General features: G+C 40.6%; 1 protein-coding gene across 2 annotated transcripts; it reads left to right on the plus strand.

Annotated features, from left to right (window-relative positions):
- The first annotated feature begins 3,130 nt into the window (after positions 1-3,130).
- gc2 (guanylyl cyclase 2) lies at positions 3,131-24,709 on the plus strand. 2 transcript variants are annotated; one of them, XM_087835361.1, is made up of 25 exons: positions 3,131-3,357; positions 5,013-5,482; positions 7,032-7,160; positions 7,268-7,447; positions 7,611-7,728; positions 8,284-8,585; positions 8,689-8,820; positions 10,573-10,676; positions 10,818-10,936; positions 11,145-11,229; positions 11,399-11,495; positions 11,616-11,738; positions 11,943-12,023; positions 12,454-12,630; positions 12,745-12,901; positions 12,988-13,137; positions 14,460-14,608; positions 14,716-14,879; positions 15,009-15,201; positions 15,290-15,464; positions 15,998-16,096; positions 16,224-16,318; positions 16,413-16,498; positions 18,332-18,432; positions 23,070-23,127. In XM_087835361.1, exons 2-24 carry the CDS (start codon positions 5,069-5,071, stop codon positions 18,429-18,431), a joined length of 3,429 nt encoding a protein of 1,142 aa, XP_087691487.1. In that variant the 5' UTR covers positions 3,131-3,357; positions 5,013-5,068; the 3' UTR covers position 18,432; positions 23,070-23,127. The 2 variants fall into 2 exon arrangements, with proteins under 2 accessions (XP_087691487.1, XP_087691484.1); XM_087835358.1 differs by lacking the exon at positions 18,332-18,432 and having other exon boundaries at positions 23,070-24,709.
- Positions 24,710-25,486: the final 777 nt, after the last annotated feature.

Here is a 25,486-nt window from a genome sequence, read left to right on the forward strand (position 1 = left end):
AAGGAACTTATATGCTGAACATATTTGTGGTTTATATTCTGAGCTATCATGAGCTAGTGTTCAGTAGGCAGGCCTATGTAGTGTTCTTGTTTTTAAATGTTACCGAACGAGAAAATGAGAACTCTATGACAGAAAAATGAAAACTCCCAATGTCTCCTGGAGCTCTGAAACATTTAGTATCCAGCAGCATTCCTTCCATATTTGGGTTTTGCAATGACAACTAAACCATGTCCAAGATGACTGAGCCAAGTAGCAGAAAGAGTTTTCTCAGATATTGTTTTTGTTCTGTCAGCATTTTAAAAAAAATAATAAAAGTTTTCATGGGGCATTACAGCAGCACTTGTTTAAACGAGAGCTGGGGTCAGAGGGTTCATCTGGCTGATGGGAACTTCACATCTGGACTGATTTGTCTTGGTCTCCAGGTTCAGAGAGCGAGTGATTATGACAGAGTGCTGTAACTTTATTATGCAAACAGTTGTTACAATAGTCTTTGGCTGAATGTTCAGAACCCTAAAGCACACATATGTGTTCTCAAGCCTCAAATCAGGAACAAAATACAACCATATTTTTACTTTGTCTTTTTTTTGTGTTGATTTAATTTGCTTTGGACATTTTGAGGAGAAACTTTTCAAAATATTTTATAGAAATCTGACAAGCTCCAAAGAGAGGGATCGTGGAAAAACAGGGATAATCAACTCATTATCAGATTAAAACCTCTGAACAATGACATTTACCCTGCAGAGATGTGCAGCCATGTTGGGCAATACATTTTGTCACTCCCCCTGAAGCAGGGGAACTCAGTGAAAGCTAAAAATCTGCTTCATCTTAGCACCACTGTTCTCTCGAAGGCTCCACTACAGAACTTGCATGTAAGTTAGTGCATGTTGCAGTTGCTTCTGTGCTGTGCTGCCCTCTAGCTTCCATATGAACAACTTACCCTGGAGCTAAGTACACCATATAAAGTCTGGAGTAAAAGGAATAAAAACAGAGTTTTTTGTGGTTTCTTCCAAGAGAAGCTGTGGATATAAAGCTAAAAACTCAAAATAAGTTTAACAACATGTTGTTTTATGGTTCAGAAATAATTAGGAAGGCTTAGAGTTTAGAGTGTGGGTGTTCAAAAAGCATCAGTAGAGGAGCTGAATGTATCACATCTGTAAACTGCAGTAAAAGTGCCTCACTGCTGAATATCATGTGTGCATACATTGTATAAACTAAAGGATTCCTCTGAGTTTATGACTGACTGTATGCTGCTGCATTCCTCACAGCTATCTCCTCTAATGAAGGCAGAAAAGTGTCAGACCTCCCCTCATGTCCAACCAGGGTTTATGAATTTTTACTACATCACTTTCTCATGTTTTAAAGAACAAGGCTACCTACCTGTTGTTGCTTCTGCTTAGAGCTTTAAGTGGCGGCAAGAGGTGTAGATGTAGATTCCAGGGAATTATTTAGGCTTTAATATCTGTGGAAACACTCACCTCAGTTAGTGGGACAGTTTCAAAGAATATTATGTGTTTTGTATGCAAAAGGGTGCAAATAAATGTGAGTTCCCCTACTTACAAAATTGTAAGTAGGGGAACTCACCAATTCTGTCAAGATGACCGGTCAAACATCTGGCCAGAAATATGCCACAAACTAAAAACATCTAGTTGTGGTGCATCTTTCTAAGGAATAGTTAACCATAGTTAATCAGTGAGAGTGTATATATACACTATACTGCCAAAAGTATTCACTCACTCATTCAAATCCTTGAATTCAGGTGTTCCAATCACTTCCATGTTCACATGTCTATAAAATCCATCACCTAGGCATGCAGACTGCTTCTACAAGAAGAATGGGTTGCTCTCAGGAGCTCAGTGACTTCCTGTTCCAGTGAATTCCTGTGCAAATAGACTAAACATTTCACAGTCAGCTGTTAGTGGTAATAGAACAGAGCTGGGTTAGCAGATACTGAGGCGCATAGTGCACAGAGGTCGCCAAATTTCTACAGAGTCAGTTGCTACAGACCTCCAAACTTCATGTGGCCTTTACATTAGCTCACAAACAGTGTGTAGAAACCTTCATGGAATTAGTTTCCATGGCTGAACAGCTGTATACCAGGCTTACATCAGCAACAATATCTGTTATTAACCTCTGTCTCTCTTCCACAGCATGTCTTTTATCCTGTCTTCCTTTTCTCACCCCAAGCCTGGTTCTGCCGGAGGTTTCTTCCTGTTATAAGGGAGTTTTTCCTTCCCACTGTCGCCAAAGTGCTTGCTCATAGGGGGTCATATGATTGTTGGGTTTTTCTCTGTATCTATGAAGCGCCTTGAGGCGACATTTGTTGTGATTTGGCGCTATATAAATAAAAATTGAATTGAATTGAATTGAACAATGCAAAATGTTGGATGCAGTGGTGTAAAGCACACCTCCACCAGCCACTAGAGCAGTGGAAACATGTTCTCTGGACTGACGAATCATGCTTCTCTATCTGGCAATCTGATTGATGAGACTGAGTTTGGTGGTTGCCAGGATACAATACTTCTCTGATTTATTATGCCAAGTGTAAAGTTTTAGGGAAGGCGGATTATGATGTGGGGCTGTGTTCAGGAGTTGGACTCGGCCCCCTTAGTTCCAGAGAAAGAAATTCTTAATGCTTCAGCATACCAAGACATTTTGGACAATTTCATGCAGTTTGGGGAAGACCCCTTGTTCCAACATTCCAACATGGCTGCACACCAGTGCAAAGCAGGGTCTGTACAGATACGGATGAGGCCCTCTTGTTCAAACATCAATGTGTAAACTGCAAATGGTCGGCCAACATCGAGTAGGATGTCAGTAAAACTCACGTGTGTGTGAAGATACAAAAACTACACTGAGATAAATTAAATTATGTTGTCAATACAACGAGCTTAATTTGTTCTTCTTCTACAACTAACACATATGAAAATATGATTAAAGCCCAGCGATGATGATGGACATCGTTTTCACTTCCCCTTCTCAGTCACTGCTGCTTACCGCTCCAAAAGGTCCTGATTGGATTTGATATAATCTGACAAGCCGGCCAGGACACACACACACACACACACACACACACACACACACACACACACACACACACACACACACACACACACACACACACACACACACACACACACACACTTATTCCAGGTCATCTGATACACACAAATGCACAAGCTAATAACCTTCTGCAGACTCACTAGCTGACTTAAATGCATGACTCTTCATAATGCAGCAATACTAGACAACTTTACGGACTAAATTCCAGGATGTAAACAAAACGAGAAGATGGAACAAGTCGTAAATGTGGCAGTTTGGTGCAGAAGATTTGGCTCTCGTCCCTCTCACCAAAGCATGGTAAGTAACCTGAAAATAAAAACAATGACAGGCATAACAAGGAACACCTTATCATAGGTAAATACTGCAAATAAAATTAGATAGACTTGTATTGAAAAATGAATTAGCCCCAGCTGAGTAAGAGTAAAGTTGCAAAAATCGGATGAAATCCACTGCTTCTTTAAAACATCTCAAGCACAAGTATAAACGTGTAAAATTCACACACCAAGAATCTGCAAAATCTGAGTACTAAAATCCTGTTATAACGCTATGAAATATGAGATATTTGAGAGCCAGGCCACTTGGATTTATCTTTTTGTGTTCATAGCACTGATAATAATTTTACACGAGGATTATGAAACAGTACAAGGTCACACCAGATAATCCTGTTGTACCCAACTGATAAACTGTTGACATGCTTTCAGGTATAGTTACATTAAAACTCAAATATCTGTTACTGGAGTTTTTACTAACTAACCTGGTTGAAGAGAAATTTGCTGGCAGGTATCTTCTTCTTTAAAATCAGTAAGAATGCATTGTATTTTAAGATGTCACTGGTGTGTAGAAAACAAAGTCAATAAAATCGCATATCATGGACAAATAGTACAGAATAAACTCCCCGAAGAAATCTGTGAGGATAAAGTAGCATCCAGTAAACTTAAAAATGCAGTAGCTGTAAGTACCTAAAACGATCATTACCACCGCCTGCAAACCAAGTCCACATGTGTGAACATCTGGACATCCTTGATTGCATGTACAGTTTTTGTAGTTACACTGTAAAACACAGGCTCTTGAATGCCTCTGGCAATTTTTTTTCTTTTTACAAAGGCTTGTTAATTGCAAATTAATTAAACTTAGCTTTAAGCAGTTTTTAGACATCTTTTTTTCCCTCAAGTATTTGAGGATATAATGCAAAGAGTTTGCTTACTCTATTTAATTCGTCTTTAAAAGAAAGAAAAAGAAAACAATTAATATAATGTTCTGAATTAAACACCTGCAGATGTAAGGTTTGATGCATGGATGAAATGAATAATCCAAGAAGAAAAAACAAGCCAAAGCACTGAGAGAAAGACACGGGCTTCACAAAGAAACCAAAAGGACTGAACGAAGAGAACTAGCTCAGAAACAATAAACAATTGAAACAAATTAGTGGTCTGCAGGGAGGAAAACAGGCACGCAAGTTTAAAACACTGAGGATGTGATCATTTAAAGTGAAACTACACACAAAACTACAAGCTCAGACTTCCTCAGCTCATTAGGTTCAAGTGATATTAAAAAAAGACAGTTGTCTTTGTGACTGAACCGTTGCTTTCTTGGTAATTCAATCTAATACTTTTCTTTATTCTTTATGTTTTCTCAAATGTATTAAATTAACTTACATTTAAAAGATTTATAAGTTATGTCACCATTTCTCAAGCAAGACAAAATTATTTAGGTTACAGCTCTATGAGTGGAGAAGAGTAAAAAAAAGTCTCATTATTGTCCCACAAAAGCATCAATTTCCTCTAAGTCAGAACTAAACTTGATGAGACTTGGAGTCAAATATCCTCAAACCTCTAAAAAAAGACAATCTAGATGGAAACACTGTATCACATTTTCCTGGTGCTTGCTGAATGTTTTTGAGGAAAGGAGCTCAAATGACAGGCTTTTCTTTCTTTCACTCATCTAAATTTTAGGGAAGCAACACTTTCACTTTCAGACTTTCCTCACCAACCTTCCTGTGAGCCTTGAGATGCGACAGCAACGCCGTGCCTTCACCTCCTTACCTCAGACATGGAAGAAGACACCAGAATCATCTCCTGATTTCTGCCTTTCCTACTCGGCTTTTATAATTAAGTCATCTCCCTCAGCTCATCCTCCTTCCTCCTTAAATCCATGTTGCTGCGCTCCAAATCTTCGTCCTTCCCTCACACCCCTTTCCCTTTGTGGCTTGTTGAGGTTCGTCTTCATCCTCCTGGCCTCCTTGTGCTTACTGCCCTGTCCAACCCAGGCAGCTTGGTTTCGGGTTGGAGTGGTGGGGCCCTGGGGATGTGACCCTCTCTTTGCCAAGGCCCTTCCCAGTGTGGCAGCACAGCTCGCTGTCAATCGCATCAACAAGGATGCCTCACTGTCCTATGCTGTAACATTTGAGTATGCAGTGCTGCAGGTACACAACTGACCGAAGCTCCACACATGATTCACTACTAGCATTATATTTGCTGATATACATGAACCAAGTACATTAAGATTATGGGCTACTCAGCAAGGAAAGCTTTGTTAGCAGTGTTGGGGAGTAACGGAATACATGTACCGCTGTTACATATTTAAAATACAAAATATGAGTAACTGTATTCCGTTACAGTTACAGTTTAAAAAGGTGGTATTCAGAATACAGTTACCTTTTTGAAATAAAGGGATTACACGGTGGTCTTTTCCTGTTTCATATGTTAGGCTATGCCCTCTCTATTTTTGGTAATTCCACGCAGATGGAAACCCAAACAAAACACGCATTAAGAGGCTCTAATGCCTGTGTCTCAATCTTGCGTCTTATAATGATGTGAAAAATATGAAGTCTTTAATATGAAGGCAATAGGCAGAGTGTTACAGGTATCGCCCTAAAGAATGTAGCCTCATGGGCAGTGTAGTCCGTGCTGCAGGGACAGTGGACTGTCGTTATGTGTCTGTGAGCACCAGGGAGGGAGAAAAAGGAAAAGTACAAGCTGTCACTGAGCAGAAACGGGAGATGGAAGCATGTAAATATAATAATAACCACTGCAGCCAAAAAGAGAGCCTGATGAGCCCAGTTGTAAGTAAGCTATTAAGACTCGACTGTACACCGTGTTCGTGTTTTCCTCCAAAACAAAACGTTTTGTTGGAGCAGCCTTTTAACGCCTCTCTCTGTCTCTCGTTAGCAAAGTTGACCTAGACAACAAAGTAAGGCAAGTTTTCGGCTACGAGCCCGACACAGTGTATTAGCCAGAGGTCCCTTTACTACGGTTCGGAGCCGCGGACCTGTTTTATATACACGTGGAACAGTTTTCTATATAAGATTGCTGCAAAAAGTGCAGCCTAATGTCCATCCTACTGTTACTCATTTTATATTAATATTTAAAAATCTAGTTGGTATTGGTATGGCGAGTAACCTTCAGTAATAGTAATAAATCACACAGCAATAGTACATTCATGTAGTTGTAAAAAAGCATGACAATATATTAAGTAATCCAAAGTATTCAGAATATATTACTGTCATTGAGTAACGTAACGGAATACGTTACAAAATACATTTTGGGGCATTTATTCTGTAATCTCTGGTGGAATACATTTTAAAAGTAACCTTCCCAACACTGTTTGTTAGATAACCAAAGTTAGCCTATTAAGCTAGCAACATAATCTATAAATTAAGCCAAAAACACAAAAAAACAAAACAGGAACAAGCATTCAGAAAGTATGCAGAGGCAAAGAACACCTTATATTAAAGAAATTGCTCATCATTTAAACAGTATGCCACTATAATTTAACTTTGCATTTGCTATGCTGTTGAGTAGCTTTAACACTGGAAATCTTGAACAAACCTATATCCTTGCAAATATAATTTAGCTGCACTACACCGCATGAAAGAAAATTGATGCATGGCTGTTTCAAGTTAATTTACCTTGTTTTTTTTCTGGCTGGTTTGTTTCAGTATTAATTTTTGGATTATTGGACATTTTTTTCAGGAGCCATGTGAGACATCCAGGGCACTGGAGGCATTTGTGGGTTTCCACACTAAAGCTTCAGGCTACATTGGCCCAGCCAACCCAGGCTACTGTGATGCTGCTTCAATGCTGAGCAAAGGCTGGAATAAAGTAAGCTGGAATGTGTCTACTACGCATCTTTAACACATCAGGAAGAAAAACTAATCATATTTTGCTGTGATTTTGAACCCTTTTTCTTGTCTACTTTAATCTTCCAGGCACTGTTTCCTTGGGGATGTGTTGGCTATGAGTTGGATGATGTTCGCAGCCATCCGACTTTTGCTCGCTCGATGGCTAGACCTACCTGGGTCCTACTTAGTGTCATGAGCTACTTCAGGTGGGCTCACATTGGCATCATCTCTTCCTCTGAGGACATCTGGATGGAAACAGCAACCAAGGTTTGAAATCCTTTGTTTTCACATTTGGACTCCAAAAACAGCCACAGGTTCCTGGATGCTGCCTAGATACCTAGAAGAGTTACAACATCAAATGCCTGATCATAAAGCCAAGACTATCAGTCTTTGAAGTTTTGTCTAGGCCATGTTTCTCTGTCATGTCCAGGTGGCTGACGCCTTGAGGAGCCATGGCATGCCAGTCAGACTGGTCACTTTTATGGAGAACACACCTCACGGCATCAGACGAGCTCTCACCAAGGTCCGCAAGATGAGTGAAATACGAGGTCAGTATTCATTTATATTCATTTAAGTCTCAACTCACTTGCGCTCAACTGGATATTCGATGGTCAAGTAGTCATTTCTGTTATCATCTTCATTGACCCTGACCATCTGATGATGACATTTATGTCACTTGCACCTGAGTAGACATTTGCAAACTAGTGGATTAGCAAAATCTAAATGAGGGTTTACGCAATCGAGTTAGTAGGAAGTACCTTAAACCCAAATTTCTTATGCAACCCTTGTGGTTGCATAAAAACGTCCAGTTTTTTATGGTCTACAGGAAAACAGTTTTCAACTTGCTTGTGCTACAACCTTAGTAAACATTTTCCTGATTATTTAAGGACTCAGTTGCTAGTGTCATATCAGACTGAGTACAATATGAAATTTTGTTAATTGAGCTCATTTTGATTATAAAGATGGACTATGAAGGAAATGCATGTTGGCTAACAATTTGTCAATCAGTAGAAAAACATTTACTTTTTTTTTCACATAAAGACAATGTCAGTCAATGATGAAACATGTCAGATCTTGATGTTCAGTCTCATTTCTCGTCCCAGTTGTGATCCTCTGCATGCACTCGGTTCTGATTGGTGGCACAGCCCAGAAGCTTCTATTGGAGACGGCCTACGATATGCAGATGATTGATGGCTCTCTAGTGTTTCTTCCTTATGACACACTGCTCTACAGTCTGCCCTACCATAATGTGACCTACCCAGCTCTGAAGAGAAACAACAAACTGCTGCGGGCCTATGATGCTGTGCTGACCGTCACCATCGACTCACCCCGGGTGTCGTTCTACGAGGCTTATAGAGAGGCCATGGAAAGAGGAGAGGTGGCGAGTACGTTGAAACCCCAGCAGGTGATGCACAGAAAGAGATTTTAATACATTAAGCATTGTCTTTCTATTGAAGACATTGCCATAAGCAAAGCAGCTGAAGTTGACATCTCTGTGTGTGCTGTAGGTATCGCCTCTGTTTGGTACCATCTACAACTCTGTCATCTTCATGGCTCATGCAGTGCATCGGGTTCGGGAGTTCAGGGAGTGGATGTCTGGAGGAAATTTGGCACGACAGAGCCAAAACTTGGCCTTCCAGGTAATGAGACACAGCACTGGGTCTACTTTTTTATGCCTAATTTCTTGCTGCTGTTGTAGGCTTTCCATCTATTTCGGTTTCTGAAGCTGGTTTAGTGTACAATATAACTCTAAAAAGTTACTTTTCTCACTAGGTAATATAGTACATTTCTGTATTAAATTATTTAATAAAATAGAATACCTAACTGGACGTTTTTCTCGTTTGGCTCTCAGCGAAGGCGGTCGCACTTTTCTCCTCTCCTCCTTACCCTTATCTTCCCTGCTTAGCCTCTTGTGTCCTTGTCTTGTCTCATGTGCATTACTTTCCCTGGAACACTCTCTCACTGTCGTTCTCTAAAACCTAAAAGAGAATTATGGATTTGATCAACTGGTCTCTGAATGCTATTGACACCCTCTTCTCAACGAGAAGTCTGGGCTCAGGAGAGCCCGAGTGCCCCGGAGGGACTTTCCCTGCCGGATACACGATGGACGGGTGGCAGAACTGCAGGGTCATGTGCCTGGCAGGACTGTCGATCGAGGACGCTGAAGATATCTACCTATTCGGAACCATGATAACAGGGTTCTTGCTGATCGGAGCTGGCATGGCCCTGACTTATCGGAGAATTGAGAGAGCGGAACCGGCTGTTCAAACCCCCCCAAGGCTGCCCGCTGGAATTGAAGCGATGGGACGAGGCGCGACCTCTCACAACGAACGCAGCATGGTTAACACCTTGGAGACGCTTACAGCTGCTGTGAAGGCTCAAAACAACACCATTGAGCGTATGGTGGGATACATCAGAGAGGGCCCTGCTCAAGATGAGACCCTTGAGCAAAAGTTGGATCACATCGCAGAACGGATCACTGCAGTTGTGAGGTCTCAGAATCAAAAGAATGACAACACCACGGATCAGAAGTTTGATACCATCATGGGGAGGCTCGCGGCTCTCCAACGGGAGATCGAGAGACCAGCATCTGAGTGTTAAAGAACAGCTTTGAAAATTCTCCTGAGCTGCTCACATAAAAGAAAATCAACATCAACATCATAATGCGGACACCACCACGGCGCCAGTTGCAGGCCCAAGGCTGAAGCCGGACAAACACTCCCTGATAACGACTGTGTGATGACTATTCTTCCCATCCCATGCAAGGCCACCTGGATTGGCTGGAGGACTGTTTACTTAGCCTGATAGGGCGAAGGACACTGTCTCAGCTGAACTATGGACACACACACATACACACTTACACTGATAAGCACTCACTCATCCCCCCCCTCCTTCCAACGCCTTCGATGCTTGTTGCCTCCTGGGAACACAAGGCGGGTCTGGGCCCGCGCTGCAGAGACGGCGCCGTTGCAGGATGGCTGCTGTGTTGCCTGGGATTACTCCTCATCCCCTACCCAACCCTGTGGCTTGTCATGTCTTCACAATGTTGTGCCGTGGACATTCATGTGCTTTTTTGTGCAGAGGAGTTTTTTTGTTTCCTGTTCTTGTGCTATCCTACCATGGAAGCACAGCATGAGTAGAGGTCTCTTGTTTTTCCTCTTGTACCTTCCCGTTGTGTGTACATTTCAGTGTTTTTCTGTAACGCTACCGATCTCCGACTTGTAACCCCATGTAATGTTTGTGTTCTGTGTGTAAGGTCGGGGGGGGGGTCCCATTTCACTGCAGGGCAACCTGTGTGTGACAAATAAAGCTTTCATTTATTTATATGATAAGATGAGAAAGATCTATACAAAGGATAAACGGACGTACCCTTTTTTGGGGTTTTTTTGCAGGGCTTCAGCCACCCAATTAAAACTAATGGGTCTGGAGCAGCTCTGCTGGAATACCTCATACTGGACACAGATGGAATATCTTGGGAGCTGAAGCCAACACACAGGTATTTAAGAGCTGAGATTGCATGTTTAGTGTTTTATTGTGTCTGACAAGGAAATGAAGGAATGAAGGCAAGTCAAGAGAAATGCTGTACAAGTGCAGATACCATTCAAAATTAACAACTGATCTAACTGACTAATGACAGGATCGACATGGAGATCGGTATGGTCCGCTTCTTGGGTAAAGACATCCATTTCCCTCGAGGTTATGGACCCAAGAAAGACGCCTCATGCTGGTTTACTCCAGGAGTCATCTGCTCAGGAGGTGAGGATGTAGCAACTTTGACTTCATCCATTGGGTTACTGCTGTGAAGCTAGAAAAGGCACCAACACCACAAATACAATACATGCAAGAGTGTGTTTCAATGACTTAAATGACTAGCCTATTAAAACTCAACACTTTCCTTTTATGTTTTTTTAAAAAACATAAAACATTTGGGGTTTTTTTTTCGACTTCTTCTTCTCTGTTCCAGGAGTGGATTTGTTCTCAACCATAAGCATGCTCCTTGGGGTGATTGCTGCCTTTATTGTTGCTGTGCCACTAATTTACTGCATCAGGTACAAAGATGTCTTAAAATATGATGTTGGGCCTAAGAGGTCTGGAATATTAGTATAAATTAAAAATCTTTCCAGGTAAAAACTTTAGAACTTATCATCATGTAGCTGTTTTTCTCATATCTTCATGCCTCAAGCGTTAACTTTCATCAACCTCCCTTATTTCCATCAGGCGACGGATAAATCAGATCCGGCTGGTCAGAGGTCCCAACAAGATTTTACTTACACTGGCCGATGTCACATTCATAAACCCATCGCTTAGCAACAAGGTTAGCCTCCGTCTACTTAGAATTCTGAATTCTTAATTTAACATTTTCCTGTATTTATCCAAACTGATAATATTAAGTGATGTAAAGTTGAAACCGACTGACAAATTTTCTTCTCTGTAGAAGCTGAGTCTGGATGACAGTAGGACTAGTGGCATGAAGAGCATGTCTGAACGCAGTCTTGCCTCAACGATTTCCACCCAATCGCCAGCCACCTACGAAAACTCCAACGTTGTAATTTTTGAGGCAAGGCCATCCATTTATGAGCTACAGTGCAACAGTTTCGAAACTGTAGAGAAATAAAAACAGTTACAGATTGTTCCATGTAACTCATGCAGCATTGGTCCAGCATAGATGTGCAAAAAATACTAAAATTAAAAGGATTTACATGATTTAAAAGCCTAAAAAGATGTCTAAGTATTTGCGCTGTTTGGTGTTTTTCTCCACTAGGGGGACTGGGCGTGGCTGAAGAGACTTCCTTATGGGACATTTAGCAGCATCAATCCCAAAACAAGTGATGTGTTTGAACTGGTACGTGATATTGTTACATGACAAAGTAGATATTTTTTTAGTTTGACTACTTTTTTCATAAAGACAACATCTGACAACCTCTCATGTATCCTTAATTACATGTTTTGAAAAAACCTTAGTTTACATGATTAAAGTTGTGGTTTGGCATCCATTAGAGTAGTTTCTGGGTTTCCAGCTTCAGAGATTTCTCTTAGTAGGCTTTCATGGAGTAGACTTAAAGAATGCCATATATAAAATCTAATTTTTTTTTTTACCGAGAACCAGAAAAACATGTCAGTGCACTCACTGCCACCATGAACATGAGTATGAGGTTCTCAGTTGATGACATGGTGTTTTGTTGCAGAGACAGATTCAGTTATACCTTCTTGTTGTTGTAATCCTTGGTCTTATAAGCCCAAAAACGTGAAAATCAAGATGTTTCTGTCTGCAGATGAAGGACATGCGTCATGAGAACGTCAACCCTTTCCTTGGCTTTTTTCATGACTGTGGCGTATTTGCCATTGTGACTGAGTTCTGCTCCCGAGGCAGCCTCGAGGACCTACTCCTAAATGAAGACGTCAAGCTCGACTGGATGTTCAAATCATCTCTGTTGCTGGATCTAATTAAGGTGAATGGCAGATAGCAGGAACACGAGTATTTTTTGGTATTTTTTTAGACAAGGAACATATCCTTGTCTGTAGTCAGGATTAATCAAAGAGTTTTAAAATGTTATACTTTTAAGGGTATGAAGTATCTCCATCACCGTGGAGTGTCTCACACTCGTCTAAAGTCTCGCAACTGTGTGGTGGATGGACGTTTTGTCCTGAAGGTTACAGATTATGGCTACAATGAGGTCCTAGAGGCTCAGAGGTTCCCCTATATTGAGCCACATGCAGATGGTGAGACAAACTATGCAACAGGAACAGTTACTTGAAAAAAGCACTACCAACCTGTTTTAAAAATAATGCCCTCATCTTTGTGCAAGAGTTACTTTGGACTGCTCCAGAGATCCTGAGGAGTGGCCAGGCAGGACTACACGGGACTCTACCCGGTGATGTGTACAGCTTCGCCATCATCATGCAGGAGGTGGTGGTGAGAGGGCCTCCATTCTGCATGCTGGACCTGTCTGATGAAGGCAAGAGAATAGCTTCACAATAATAAACCTCCCAAATCTAGTAGAAACGCATAAGTCCAGACTCAGAGAGCATAATTTAGACAGCTTCAATTCTTGACAAGATTAGATTCTTCTATGAAAAGATTCCTCCAATTTAAAGGTTCCAGCAGGCAGAAATTTAGAGTGAACTTGTGCCTACACATAACATGCAACTTAGCAAAGAACCAATTTTAAATTGTATCTTTGGGTGCTTGGGTACTAGCAGCTTAGTTTGTTCCCATTTTTTTGGTTGAATGTACAAAAAATTCAAAAGACATGAGGTCAGGAGAGAGGAACACATTGTATTTACAGTCATCTATAACAGAGGTCCCCAACCTTTTTTGCGCCACGGACCGGTTTATGCCCGACAATATTTTCACGGACCGGCCTTTAAGGTGTCGCGGATAAATACAACAAAATGAAACTAGTGCAGGTACCAAAAAACGAAGATTTATTCATAACACATGTGAAAAGACCCAGGAAAACAGAGTTAACGATAAAAACGATAACAAAATAATGCTGAAAACTGATAAAAACCTTTAAAACCATACATTTCATACCTGAACAACTCTCGCGGCCCGGTACCAAACGACTCACGGACCGGTACCGGTCCAAAGCCCGGGGGTTGGGGACCGCTGATCTATAAGACACAGTAGGGGCTCTTTGTTGCTGCACTTCAGCCAGTGGTTTTGGAGATCTTGTCAAAATTGATGGAATTATGAATGCAGAAAAGTACATTCAGATTTCGACCACAATGCAATACTATCTGGAAAACATTAAAATGGCAACATTTTCATTTTCCAGCATGATAATGATCCCAAACACACTGCCAGTGCAGTAAAAATGATACCTGGATAGAAAAACGCTCAGTTGAGCACCCTTAGTCATGGATTTGCCTCATTAGGGCCTGGACCTTAACATTGTTGAAGCATTTTGGGATCATCTAAAGGCAGCCAACATCCAAAAGAAGAGCTTAGAATGTCCTTCAAGAGATCTGGAAAACTATTCCTGAAGACTACTTAAAGAAATGACAAGAAAGCTGCCTGAGAAAGTTGAGGCTATGTTGAAGAATAAAGGTGTTCATACCAAATATTGACCTTTAGGCTGGTTAGAACTGTACAAGCTCTGTTTCTTTCTTATATACTGTATTTCTATGTATGTTTGCAGATGTTTCAATAAATCACTGCACATATGTTTTTAGCCAAATGGGGGAGGTGTAAAGTTGATCAAAGTTGTTTCCTTCTGGATCAGTTTACTTACCAGTACTGGCATTCTCATTTAACTGGTGTTTCTCTGTGTTTTAGAAATAATAGAGAAGCTGTGTAAGCCTCCTCCTCTGTGCCGTCCAGTGGTCAGTCCGGACTATGCTCCAATGGAGTGTATCCAGCTGATGAAACAGTGCTGGAATGAACAGCCAGACAAGCGGCCGGCCTTTGATGAAATCTTTGACCAGGTAGGGCTATTACAAAATATACATTTTTATTTTGAGAAAATATGTTTGACATAATATTTCTTGGAGAACTCTGGTGGGTTTTGAGGATGTCGATGTTCTCATTCCAGTTCAAAAACATCAACAAGGGGAAGAAAACCAACATCATTGACTCTATGCTGAGGATGCTGGAGCAGTACTCGTCTAACCTGGAGGAGCTAATCAGAGAGCGGACAGAGGAGCTGGAGATAGAAAAACAGAAGACAGAGAAGCTTTTGACACAGATGCTGCCTCCGTAAGTAATTATTTTCAGTGGTATGAAGATGAGGATAATGCTGTTACCTTTACACATTATTTGATACCTGGCTCTTTCCTCCTGTTTACCTGGCCACAATCACCCTTATTTTCACTTTTTTTCCCCCAGGTCTGTGGCAGAGGCTTTGAAGGTGGGCGGGACAGTTGAACCAGAATATTTTGACCAGGTGTCACTGTATTTCAGTGACATCGTTGGCTTCACCACCATCTCAGCTAACAGTGAACCCATTGAAGTGGTCGATCTCCTCAACGACCTCTACACGCTCTTTGACGCCATCATAGGAAACCATGATGTCTACAAGGTGAATATCTTTTATGTAGTCGTACTGTGGCTTCTGGTATTAAATCTCATCACATGGCACTGATGCTTATTCATTTCTGATCTCCTAGGTGGAGACAATAGGCGATGCTTACATGGTAGCGTCAGGTGTTCCAGTTCCTAATGGCATCCGACATGCCACAGAAATAGCCAACATGGCTCTTGACATTCTGAGTGCTGTGGGGACCTTTAAAATGAGACACATGCCTGATGTTCCAGTGAGGATACGAATAGGACTTCACACAGGTATTAAAGCATTAGTGCAATATGTGAAGGAGGGGTTTTTAGTTGTACAGTTGTCAGTGTAGAGTAATGCACACTTCATGGTTATTTAAAATGTAAGCATATATGATGTGTCAATGATTTTTAGCATTTTTATTGGCACAAAATTCGATAAACTACCAGAAACCCAAAGCCATTGACTTTTAACCATTTAGAATATGGATACAGCTACTTTGCTGTCACACAAGTTTCCCTCTGAAGCCTCAATTTGAACCTCTTGGCTGTTGCCAACTTGTCATCAAGGTAGAAATATGTAAAAGAGGACCCTCCTTTATTATTATTTTTAGTCCAAACTGAGCCATAAGTTAGAAAATTATATGATTTTCAGGGAGACTTCAAATTGAAGTCATAAACTCATCACAAAAAAATGTACTTACCGACTCACTGGCAAGTTTATTAGGTTAAATATCTAATCAGCCAATCATGTGGCAGCAACTCAACACATTTAGACAAGGAGAAATTGTCAAGTTGACCTGCTGTGTACATGTGTGTTGTAGGTTCGTGCGTAGCAGGTGTTGTGGGTCTCACCATGCCTCGCTACTGTCTGTTTGGAGACACAGTGACCACTGCATCTCGTATGGAGTCCAGCGGGATGCGTAAGTTGCTAATCTATAAACGGAAAAATCAGTAGATGGATGAACTAGCCAGACATGAATGTGGACTTGTTGTGAAGTCACCTTTCTTCACCTGGAAATGTATCTGTTAAACATTTATCTGTTACAGCTTACAGGATCCATGTTCATCAGAGTACAGTGAAGGTCCTCCATCAACTAAATCTTGGCTACAAGTTGGAGTTGAGAGGAAGGACAGAAGTCCGGGTACAGCCCTTAAACACAAAATATGGGTTTCACCATTATGATCAGATGAAGTGAAAATACAGCCTCTTATAGTTTCTTTCTATATCTTTCTCAGGGGAAAGGAATAGAGGAGACCTACTGGCTCGTAGGGAGAGATGGGTTTACCAAACCCCTGCCTGTTCCTCCAGACGTCAAGTCTGGGTAGGGATAAGTGACTTTTCTCCTTCTCCTGTGTTACTCTGCCTCTTCCTTTTTACCCTCAAGAGTCCTGCACTGGTCCATCTACTAAAAACAATTCCCATGCTTGTTTTAGTGTAAAAACAGCAACACATCATGCCAAATTCTCTCACAGATAAAAATTTTAGTGACCATTAAATTATGTACAGATGGTTATTGTTGAATGTGACAAATTAAACAAACACAAATGGGGAACGTAACATTGCATTTGGGATGATGAAATAAACACAACATATAGAAAAATCCAAATAATTCAGGTTTATAATAAAACTTTAAAAAAAAAACCTTGCAGTTATTAATTGCTGTGTGTGTGTGATGACGTTTGTGTAAAGCTTTTTTAAGATTGGCCCAATTGTTGGGGAGCAAATAGTTTACATAAAGACATATACAGACATGCGCCATGACCATAATTGTAAGAAGTGCAGGTCACACCCTACCTGACCTTTTGAACTACTGTTATTTTAACTTAAAGACTACAACAGGAACCAGTTAATTTGGAGGGAATTTTTTCAAAATAACAGCTCCTAGTTTGTTCTGAAAAGTTTACAGAAATATATCAGATTTTCAAAATAAATGACATCAAGTAGTTATTAATGACAGCTAAAGCAAAACAAAAACAAAAAAAATACCCAAAACAAACAAACAAACAAAAAACCCTTGCCCATCTACATTATAAATAATTCCACAGACTTATCAAAAGTATGAAGCTGAAATTTATTTTTAAAGCTGCTTTCTTTAAAAATGGACAGCAAAGAATAAAATGTTTTGGCTTTCTTATCCTACATGTGTTTGCAGATGTCTTCCACCTTACACAAATTATAACAAAGGTTGCACCCACTCCACCAAGACAGCAAAACGGCACCAATTTAATGTCTCTGAAGCGGAAGAACAGAAATTACTTTTGGTACCCTGGGATGTTTTATCAGATTTCTGATAATTCACTGGAGAAAACTTCAAAACGTATATTTTAAAGGGTCCTATCATCATGTGGGATCAGTCAAAATGTGTTTAGGCTCATGAACTGTCTCATTGTTAGCAACTCCTAGTTTGATTCCAGGCCCATCTTCTGTTTGTGATTCCTTCCTCAACTTTCTTAAAACTCCAGTTTGAATGTGAGAACCCGAACCATCCGAACAAAGCAAAATAAGCTCTTTAAAAAGGAAAAACTGAGAACAGTGTTTAGATTCTGGCTGGAAAAGCAGGTAGGGGAACTGAGTTGCTCCAAACATACTCTTAAATGTCATTTCATCAAATCTGAAAAGTCAAACATAATTACTGACGTTTTCTGTCCATGGTGGTTAAGTTTAGATGCAAAAACTGGATGAAAGGTTGAGTTAAAAGGAGAAAACATTGACTGCAGGTATCCATCAGAATTAATATTGCAGCTGTGTTACTGCTACAAACAAAACCACAACTTATAACTTACAATACATTTAGGTCATTTCAGACATTTGAAAAAGAAAAAAAAAAACGCTTACTTTTTGGAGTACGTAGTTTTATAGAAGTTTTTACACATTCACATTTATTCACATTTACAGCTGTGAGTTTGTTGGTAATGGCTTGGTGTGCCTTGTTCACTTAAACTGTACACTGAGCACAAGATTTCAGCCTTTATTATGATACAAACAGGCTCCTTTGCTAACATTACAGGATAAAGCTGTGGACCTAAGCAGTGGCTATTACTATAAATCCACCTGTCAGCTAATCTGTTCTTCGGAGAGAAAGCCGAGCCATTGCAGGACTACACTGTGTGCGTATGTGTGTGCTGTCATCACGCTGTTCACTTCATCTCAACAGGCAAATGGCCCATGGGCTGCAGATGGCCGAGATAGCCCAGTACAAGAAACAGAAAGCCGAGAAACAACAACAGGAACAACTTGCAAAGAAGAAAAACTGAGGTAATGTTATGCATTATAAAAAAAATGTATAACATTACTGGCTTGGTTGGCAACGTTACTCATCATTGGGCAAACATATGTTGGGGAATGAACTGTCTCAGTGCAGTTTGTTTGCATTTGATTGGGTCTTAAATGTGACACCTTCAAAGTTACACAAGAAATCTTAGCCACAGCATGAAGCAGCTTGTCATATAAATGGGAATCTGGTACAATAGCTCTTTGAGCTTTTTCAAAATAAAGGCCTGAGCCAACATGAATGTTCCCCAACCAGCTGTTGAGCGGTTGCTGGAGCTTGCTTGCTGGTCCTAAAGATGATGTTCTGCCAAAAACCTCCTTGTAATTGGTCAAAGGAGCTTGCAAAGAAAAGCATCTGGACTTCTTTAAGTTGCTTGAAGACGTTTCACCTCTCATCCGAGAAGCTTCTTCAGTTCTAAGGTCAAATGGTGGGGAGTCCCAGATTTAAACCTAGTGGGAGTAACCCCCCGCAGAGGGACAAAAGGACCCCCTGATGATCCTCTAATTGCCTGAGCCAAGGTGTGAAACTGGGTGTGGGTCCCAATCAGCCAGAGTTTCGGGTGAGCTCGTTGTGAAACCTGGCCCCACCTTATCATGCGAATTCCTGAGGTCAGATGGCCCAGGATGTAAGTGGGCGTTAAAGAGCCTTCCTTTCAACTTCCTCCATGTAAAGGTTAGCTACAATAGGTGTCCCCGTGTCACCTCCCCCGTGTCACCTATTATAGCTAACCTTTACATGGAGGAAGTTGAAAGGAAGGCTCTTGGCTCTTTCAAAGGAAGAGTACCCAGCCACTGGTACAGATATGTAGACGACACCTGGGTCAAAATCAAGACACAAGAAGTGGAATCCTTCACTGTGCACATTAACGCTGTGGATAAAAACATCAAGTTCACCAGGGAAGACACAAAGGATAACTGTTTGCCTTTCCTGGACTGCGCTGTGCACATTGAAGAGAATGGCAACCTCAACATCGAAGTTTACCGGAAGCCCACACACACAGACCAGTACCTCCTCTTCGACTCCCATCACCCTCTGGAACACAAACTTGGAGTAATTAGGACCCTACACCACCGGGCAAAACATGTTCCCTCTAAGCCTGAAGGAAAAAAAGAAGGAACACACGCATGTAAAGGAAGCACTCAAAACGTGCAGCTATCCTAAATGGGCGTTCTTAAAGTCAGCAAAGAGGCACAGAAAAGAAGATCAGACATCAGCGAGGGAGGATAAGAAGGACAGACGCAACAACATTGTCATCCCCATGTAGCCGGTGTATCAGAAAAACTCAGGAGAGTTTTCTCCAAGCATGACATCCCGGTGCATTTCAGACCCAGCAACACGCTCAGACAAAAACTGGTTCACCCGAAAGACAAAACTCCAAAACACAGACTTAACAATGTGGTGTATGCGGTACAGTGCAGCGAGGAATGCCCAGAACTCTACATTGGAGAGACCAAACAGCCACTTCACAAGTGCATGGCACAACATAGATGAGCCACCTCCACAGGACAAGACTCAGCAGTCCATCTGCATCTTAAGGATAAAGGTCACTCTTTTGAGGATGCCAATGTTCACATTTTGGACAGAGAGGACAGATGGTTTGAAAGAGGAGTGAAAGAAGCCATCTATGTCCACTGTGAGTGACCATCTTTGAACAGAGGCGGTGGTTTACAACACCAACTGTCTGGCATCTATAATCCAGTTTTGAGTTCCCTCCCCAGACGCCTTAACGCTCACTTACATCCTGGGCCATCTGACCTCAGGAATTCGCATGATAAGGTGGGGCCAGGTTTCACAACGAGCTCACCTAAAACCCTGGCTGATTGGGACCCACACCCAGTTTCACACCTTGGCTCAGGCGATTAGAGGATCATCAGGGGGTCCTTTTGTCCCTCTGTGGGGGGATACTCCCACTAGGTTTAAATCTGGGACTCCCCACCATTTGACCTTAGAACTGAAAAAGCTTCTCTGATGAGAGGTGAAACGTCTTCAAGCAACTTAAAGAAGTCCAGACGCTTTTCTTTGCAAGCTCCTTTGACTACGATGACCTGAATGACTGAGAACCTTTACAGACTCCTTGTAATTGCTTTGGTCACTACCAGATTGTCATGGTTACCCATAGTTGGGTTGGCAACCCATAGTTGCATGGAACTCATCAACTTGTATCAACAAACACTTTTTTAACAAACCACCAAACAGTAATGAAACTTTCAAAAATAAGTTAGCACTGAAACCAGCATATTTCAAAAGGAGAAACTTATGGTCCCAATTTCTAATTTGTCAAGTCCTGACTGGGGCCTATTTATTATGACAATCATTATTACTTGAGAATTATTGATCATACAAAAAGCCTGCTAACATGAAAAAGCGGTTAGGAAATCTAATGTTTGAATAAATTTCTTCTGTTCATTCATTTTACCGTTACACCTTTACTCATATCTGATGTGAAGTTTCTTGCAGCTTAAACTAAATAAAAGATTTCCTGTGGGAGTTTGAAGTCGGTCAAGAGACAAGTAAATGCAAACAAAAACGGCAATATCTAAAGACAGTTCAAGGGAGAGATGTGGGGATTTTGTCCATTAAATAGAAAGTCCTCTTTTTTATCACTGACAAAACTCAGTTCTTCTACTTTACAAGTTTTTTAAATGAAAATGTCACATGTGGACCATTCGCCACATCACTGTTGTCACTCGAAATGTTTGAGCTAATCATAAACGTAATTTTTAAAAAATTTCATCTGTTTAAGGTTCTTACCCCATCAGAGGGAAATATTCCCAAAGCAAGCTTTTCGTTTAATGTGGTGATGTACTGACACCAACTGACCTGGGCTGAAATGTGAAATCTGATGTGTCATGGTGCTTCTTCATACATGTCTGCAGTACAGATGTTTTATTTTCATTAGTGCACCTCTAAATTGACTATGTACTGAGGAAACACCACGAATGTCTATATAATTGTTTGTATTTATGACCTTGTCTGTATAGATGTTATTTCCAATGTTTACTTCCTTTTTTTCTTTTCTTGAATGTACAGTCATGTGAAAAAGAAGGCTTTCACAGGAGTCTATACAGTTGTGTGAAATCTATGTTTTGCTTGTGTCCTGTTACATTACCCATATAGGGCCAAACTTTATCTGTCAGACAGATTTCCTGACACCTCTGAAATACCTTGGTATACAGAGGAGTTCATGGTCAACTCAATGACTGCGAGCTGTCCAGGTCCTGTGGCTGCAAAACAAGCCCAAATCATCACCCCTCCACCACCGTGCTTGACAGTTGGTATAAGCTTGTTTGTGCTGATGTGCTGAGTTTGGTTTTCTCCAAACATGGCACTGTACATTATGGCCAAATACTTCTTCATTTGGTCTCATCTGTTCAAAGGACATTGTTCCAGAAGTCTTGTGGTTTCCTCGACTTGGAAACTTAAGCTATTCTTTTTAGAGAAAAGGTATCTTCTGGCAACCCTTCCAAACAAGCCATACATGTTGAGTCTTTTGCTAATTGTGCTGTCATGAATTTTAACTTTGAACTAACCGAGCCCTGTAGAGTCTGAGATGTAGCTCTTGGAGTTTTCGTAGTTTCTTTGAACATTAAACATGATCTGACCTTGAGGTGAATTAGCTGGGGTGTCCACTCCTGGGAAGACTATGGCATTGTGTTAACAAGCACCTGAATACTCCATACCACCAAACTACTGAAACCTCCGCTCTCTGATACTTCCTATTGGAAGCAGTGTACTTAGTTTTTCACAGGATTTCAGAGAGTCCTGTAAAAACTTTCTGTTTCGCATGATTGTACTTGTTGTTAATTCCTGTGTTTCAAACTAAAGCCATCAAGAGACTGTGAAGAAACAGTTACTATAACTTCATGCTCAAAGTTTCTACTGTGTTGAAGATATATAGATACAGGCTGAACTGGGGTTGGCCTATGCTTTCATGTATTACCAGTTTGTAATTCTAGACTTCAAACTAAGCCATTAGGAGCACATTGCTTTTTAAAATGGCAGCATAAGAAAGCCTCAATAAGGAAACAGGTGTAGCTAGTTAAAGTTAAAAAAGCAGCAGTACACACCCAAAAACATCTAAACACATAACAGTAATTCGATTTTGCAGATGGTAATTGCATAAAGTACCTTTAAAGGTATTGTTCAACAACATGTTAAGAAGTCAGATTAATGCTACTTTAGCAATTTAGCTAACTAATATCTGGTTAGCTAAAGTGAGCTAAACAACTTGCTAGGCTATGCAGATGTTAAAAGATATGAAAATTTAGCCTAACTTTTGAAAAGTCATCTATTTGGCTGTTTTGATTAATAAAACAGCTTTTGTTCTGGTTCCAGACCTAAAGCTAAGCTATGCTAATCACTACCTGACTATAGCTCTTCCAGACTTTCATGGATACGAGTGTTAGTGATTTCGTCATCATAGCGAGAAACTAAAGAAGCGTATTCCCCAAAATGTTTCATTTTTTCTTTAAAGATTCTTTTATATCTTTTTTGTAATAATTTACTCATAGCTGAAGCTAATTCCAACGTTAAAAAAAGTAATCTTTTCCCATCTTGCGTTAATGTTCTGTTCATCTTTCCTTTTTCTTCCCCCTTTGATTGCTTCTCCTCTTCCTCTCAGCACCAGCATTTGCATTCCGAGGAAGCAGTCGAGGGACATGAAGCTAATGTTTCACAAGGCAGTGAAAAAAATCTCGCACGTCCGTGTCGTGACGCAGCTCTACATGCAAGAAGATGATGACAACGTCATGATGACGCATCACTGAATGACCTGTAACTCATGACTTTGCCTCAACTGGACACCGGACAGTATCTCCAGCCTCCGCGCTTTTCCAGTGGGGAAGAGCAGTAGAGAAAATGGATACGAGTACCATGTTGAACCTCCAGGGACATAAAACATGAAACTTTTTATGTCCTCACTAAAATCTGATGGTGATTTTCCACAGAGGGCAGTTGACAGGAGGAGGATGTGGCTAGTGAAAGTATCATTTAAGATTGTGTTTAAGTCTGTGTGCATTAGCGGCTTGAGCCAGGAGATGTAGTCCAATATGGAGCTATGAATAGAGGCCAGCAAGTCTAGACTCAGCAAAGCAGGGATCTGCAGAAGCTGTCTGTCAGCAGCTGAGGGGCAGAGCTAATCCAAACATCCCATTCCTTGGTTTCTGTCTGAAGGAGGAAGAGATGAGGAGAACCCTGCATTTGTATTTGAATAGCACAAAAACACCCAGAAATAAATACTTATGTTTAGGTACTTGCAGTCCCTACTTGGAATTAGAAAAGGAAGTGAGTCATTGTCAGCAATGGCAGATTATTAGATTTTTTTCAATTTTGTTTTCTTTTTCTTTTCTTCTTTTTTTTTTTTTTTTGCCAAAATCATATAAAGGTAGTTAAAGGTTAAATCTTAAAAGCACTTTGTTTTGTTTTACTGCTAATGTAAAAAACCAAAGATATTAAAGTTACAATAAAAAAAACTAGGAAACACTTGGATTTGGATTATTTTAAATTATTACTGTAATCTTATGTTACAAAGGAAACACTCCTAAAATTAAAAGTCTGGATAAGGAGCAATGGTGATTCTATAGTGTGTTGGTGCCCCTCACAGGAAGCCCCTCCAACCAATGTTTATCACCATTAGCTTATAAAAAAAATAACCTACAAAAGAGTTCAGAGGCAGCTTTTATTACTTAACTACAAAAAGATATTGCCCATGTAAGCTGATTTTACCCTTCAAATCACCAATTACTGGAGTCTTAAATAATGTCAGGTAAAACTTTACTAATGCTTATTGCAGTACCAATGCCCACCTCCAACATCTGGTTTACCTTCGTTACGAGAGCACACACAAAAAAAAGATTATTGGCCCTCATAAACAGTAATTTCTAATATGGACAATATACTTGATAGAAACTGAATGTAAACCACTGAACCAACATCATTTGACCAGATTCTTTTAAATTGAATGTTTTACATTATACATTTCTAATAAAAATTACATATACTCAAATTGCTTAAAGTCGACATTTCGGGCATAAATATTGTTTTGAGTGTGGTGATTGCAATGATGCTGCATGTAGTTTTTAAAGGTATATGTCTACGTTAGTTAAGTCGAGCACTGCCTTAGTTTTTACAGTCAGTTTTAATCTATGCAAGGCTCACTATGTTGGCATGCACTACTTCTTCTTCTGAGGTTTTCCATCTTGAAGCTGTTTCCCTTTGTTTACCAGAGTTTTCCTGAAATAAATGTTACATATGTTTGTTCAAGTTCAGTTTACAGTTTAATTTGTGGTCATATCTAAAATCAGTGTTAACTGGACTTTTATCTATCACATTTGTATAACCCAGTGACTCCAATCAAGTTTTTATGGCTTCTAAATAGGCACATACACTATATTTCCAAAAGTATTCATTTGTCTGCCTTCACAGGAATATGAATTCGAGGGACACCTCATCCTGAATCCACAGGGTTTACTATGATCATAGCCTACCCTTAGTACCTGTAACAGCTTCAGCTCTTCTAGGAAGACTTTAAACAAGGTTTTGGAGTGTTTATGGGAAGTTTTCCTGGCTCACAGTCTCCACTTTAATTCATCCTAAAGGTGTTGAACTCAGGACTCTGTGCAGGCCAGTCAAGTTCTTCCACACAAACTCGCTCATCTATGTCTTTATGGACCTTGTCATGTCAGAACAGAAAGGGCCCACCCCAAACTATTCACACAAAGTTGGGAGTATGAAAAATGTCTCGGTGTGCTTATGAGTTAAGAGTTTCTTTTACTGGAACTAAGCCCAACTCCCGAAAAACAACCCCGCACCATAATACCCCTTCGGCCAAACTTTGCACTTGACACAATGCAGTCAGACGAGTACATCTCCACTGCTCTAGAGTCCAGTGTATGCATGCCATACACCCCTGCATCCAACTTTGCTTTGCGCTTAGTGGTGTAAGCCTTGTATGAAGCTCCTTGGCCATGGACACCTATTCCATGAAGCTCTCAACACACTATTCTTGAGCTAATCCAAAGGCCACATGAAGTTTGGAGG

The sequence above is a fragment of the Neolamprologus brichardi genome, chromosome 3 (assembly GCF_056152115.1).
Source record: "Neolamprologus brichardi isolate AB-2024 chromosome 3, ASM5615211v1, whole genome shotgun sequence".
Lineage (NCBI taxonomy): Eukaryota > Metazoa > Chordata > Actinopteri > Cichliformes > Cichlidae > Neolamprologus > Neolamprologus brichardi.

Bases quoted from the DNA above. Each gene is read 5' to 3' on its own strand.
- gc2 (XM_087835358.1), top strand. From the start codon at position 5,069: ATGCGACAGCAACGCCGTGCCTTCACCTCCTTACCTCAGACATGGAAG. The intron at 7,448-7,610 runs GTTTGAAATCCT...TGTCATGTCCAG, and splicing joins GGATGGAAACAGCAACCAAG to GTGGCTGACGCCTTGAGGAG. The intron at 15,465-15,997 runs GTATTAAAGCAT...TGTGTGTTGTAG, and splicing joins ACGAATAGGACTTCACACAG to GTTCGTGCGTAGCAGGTGTT.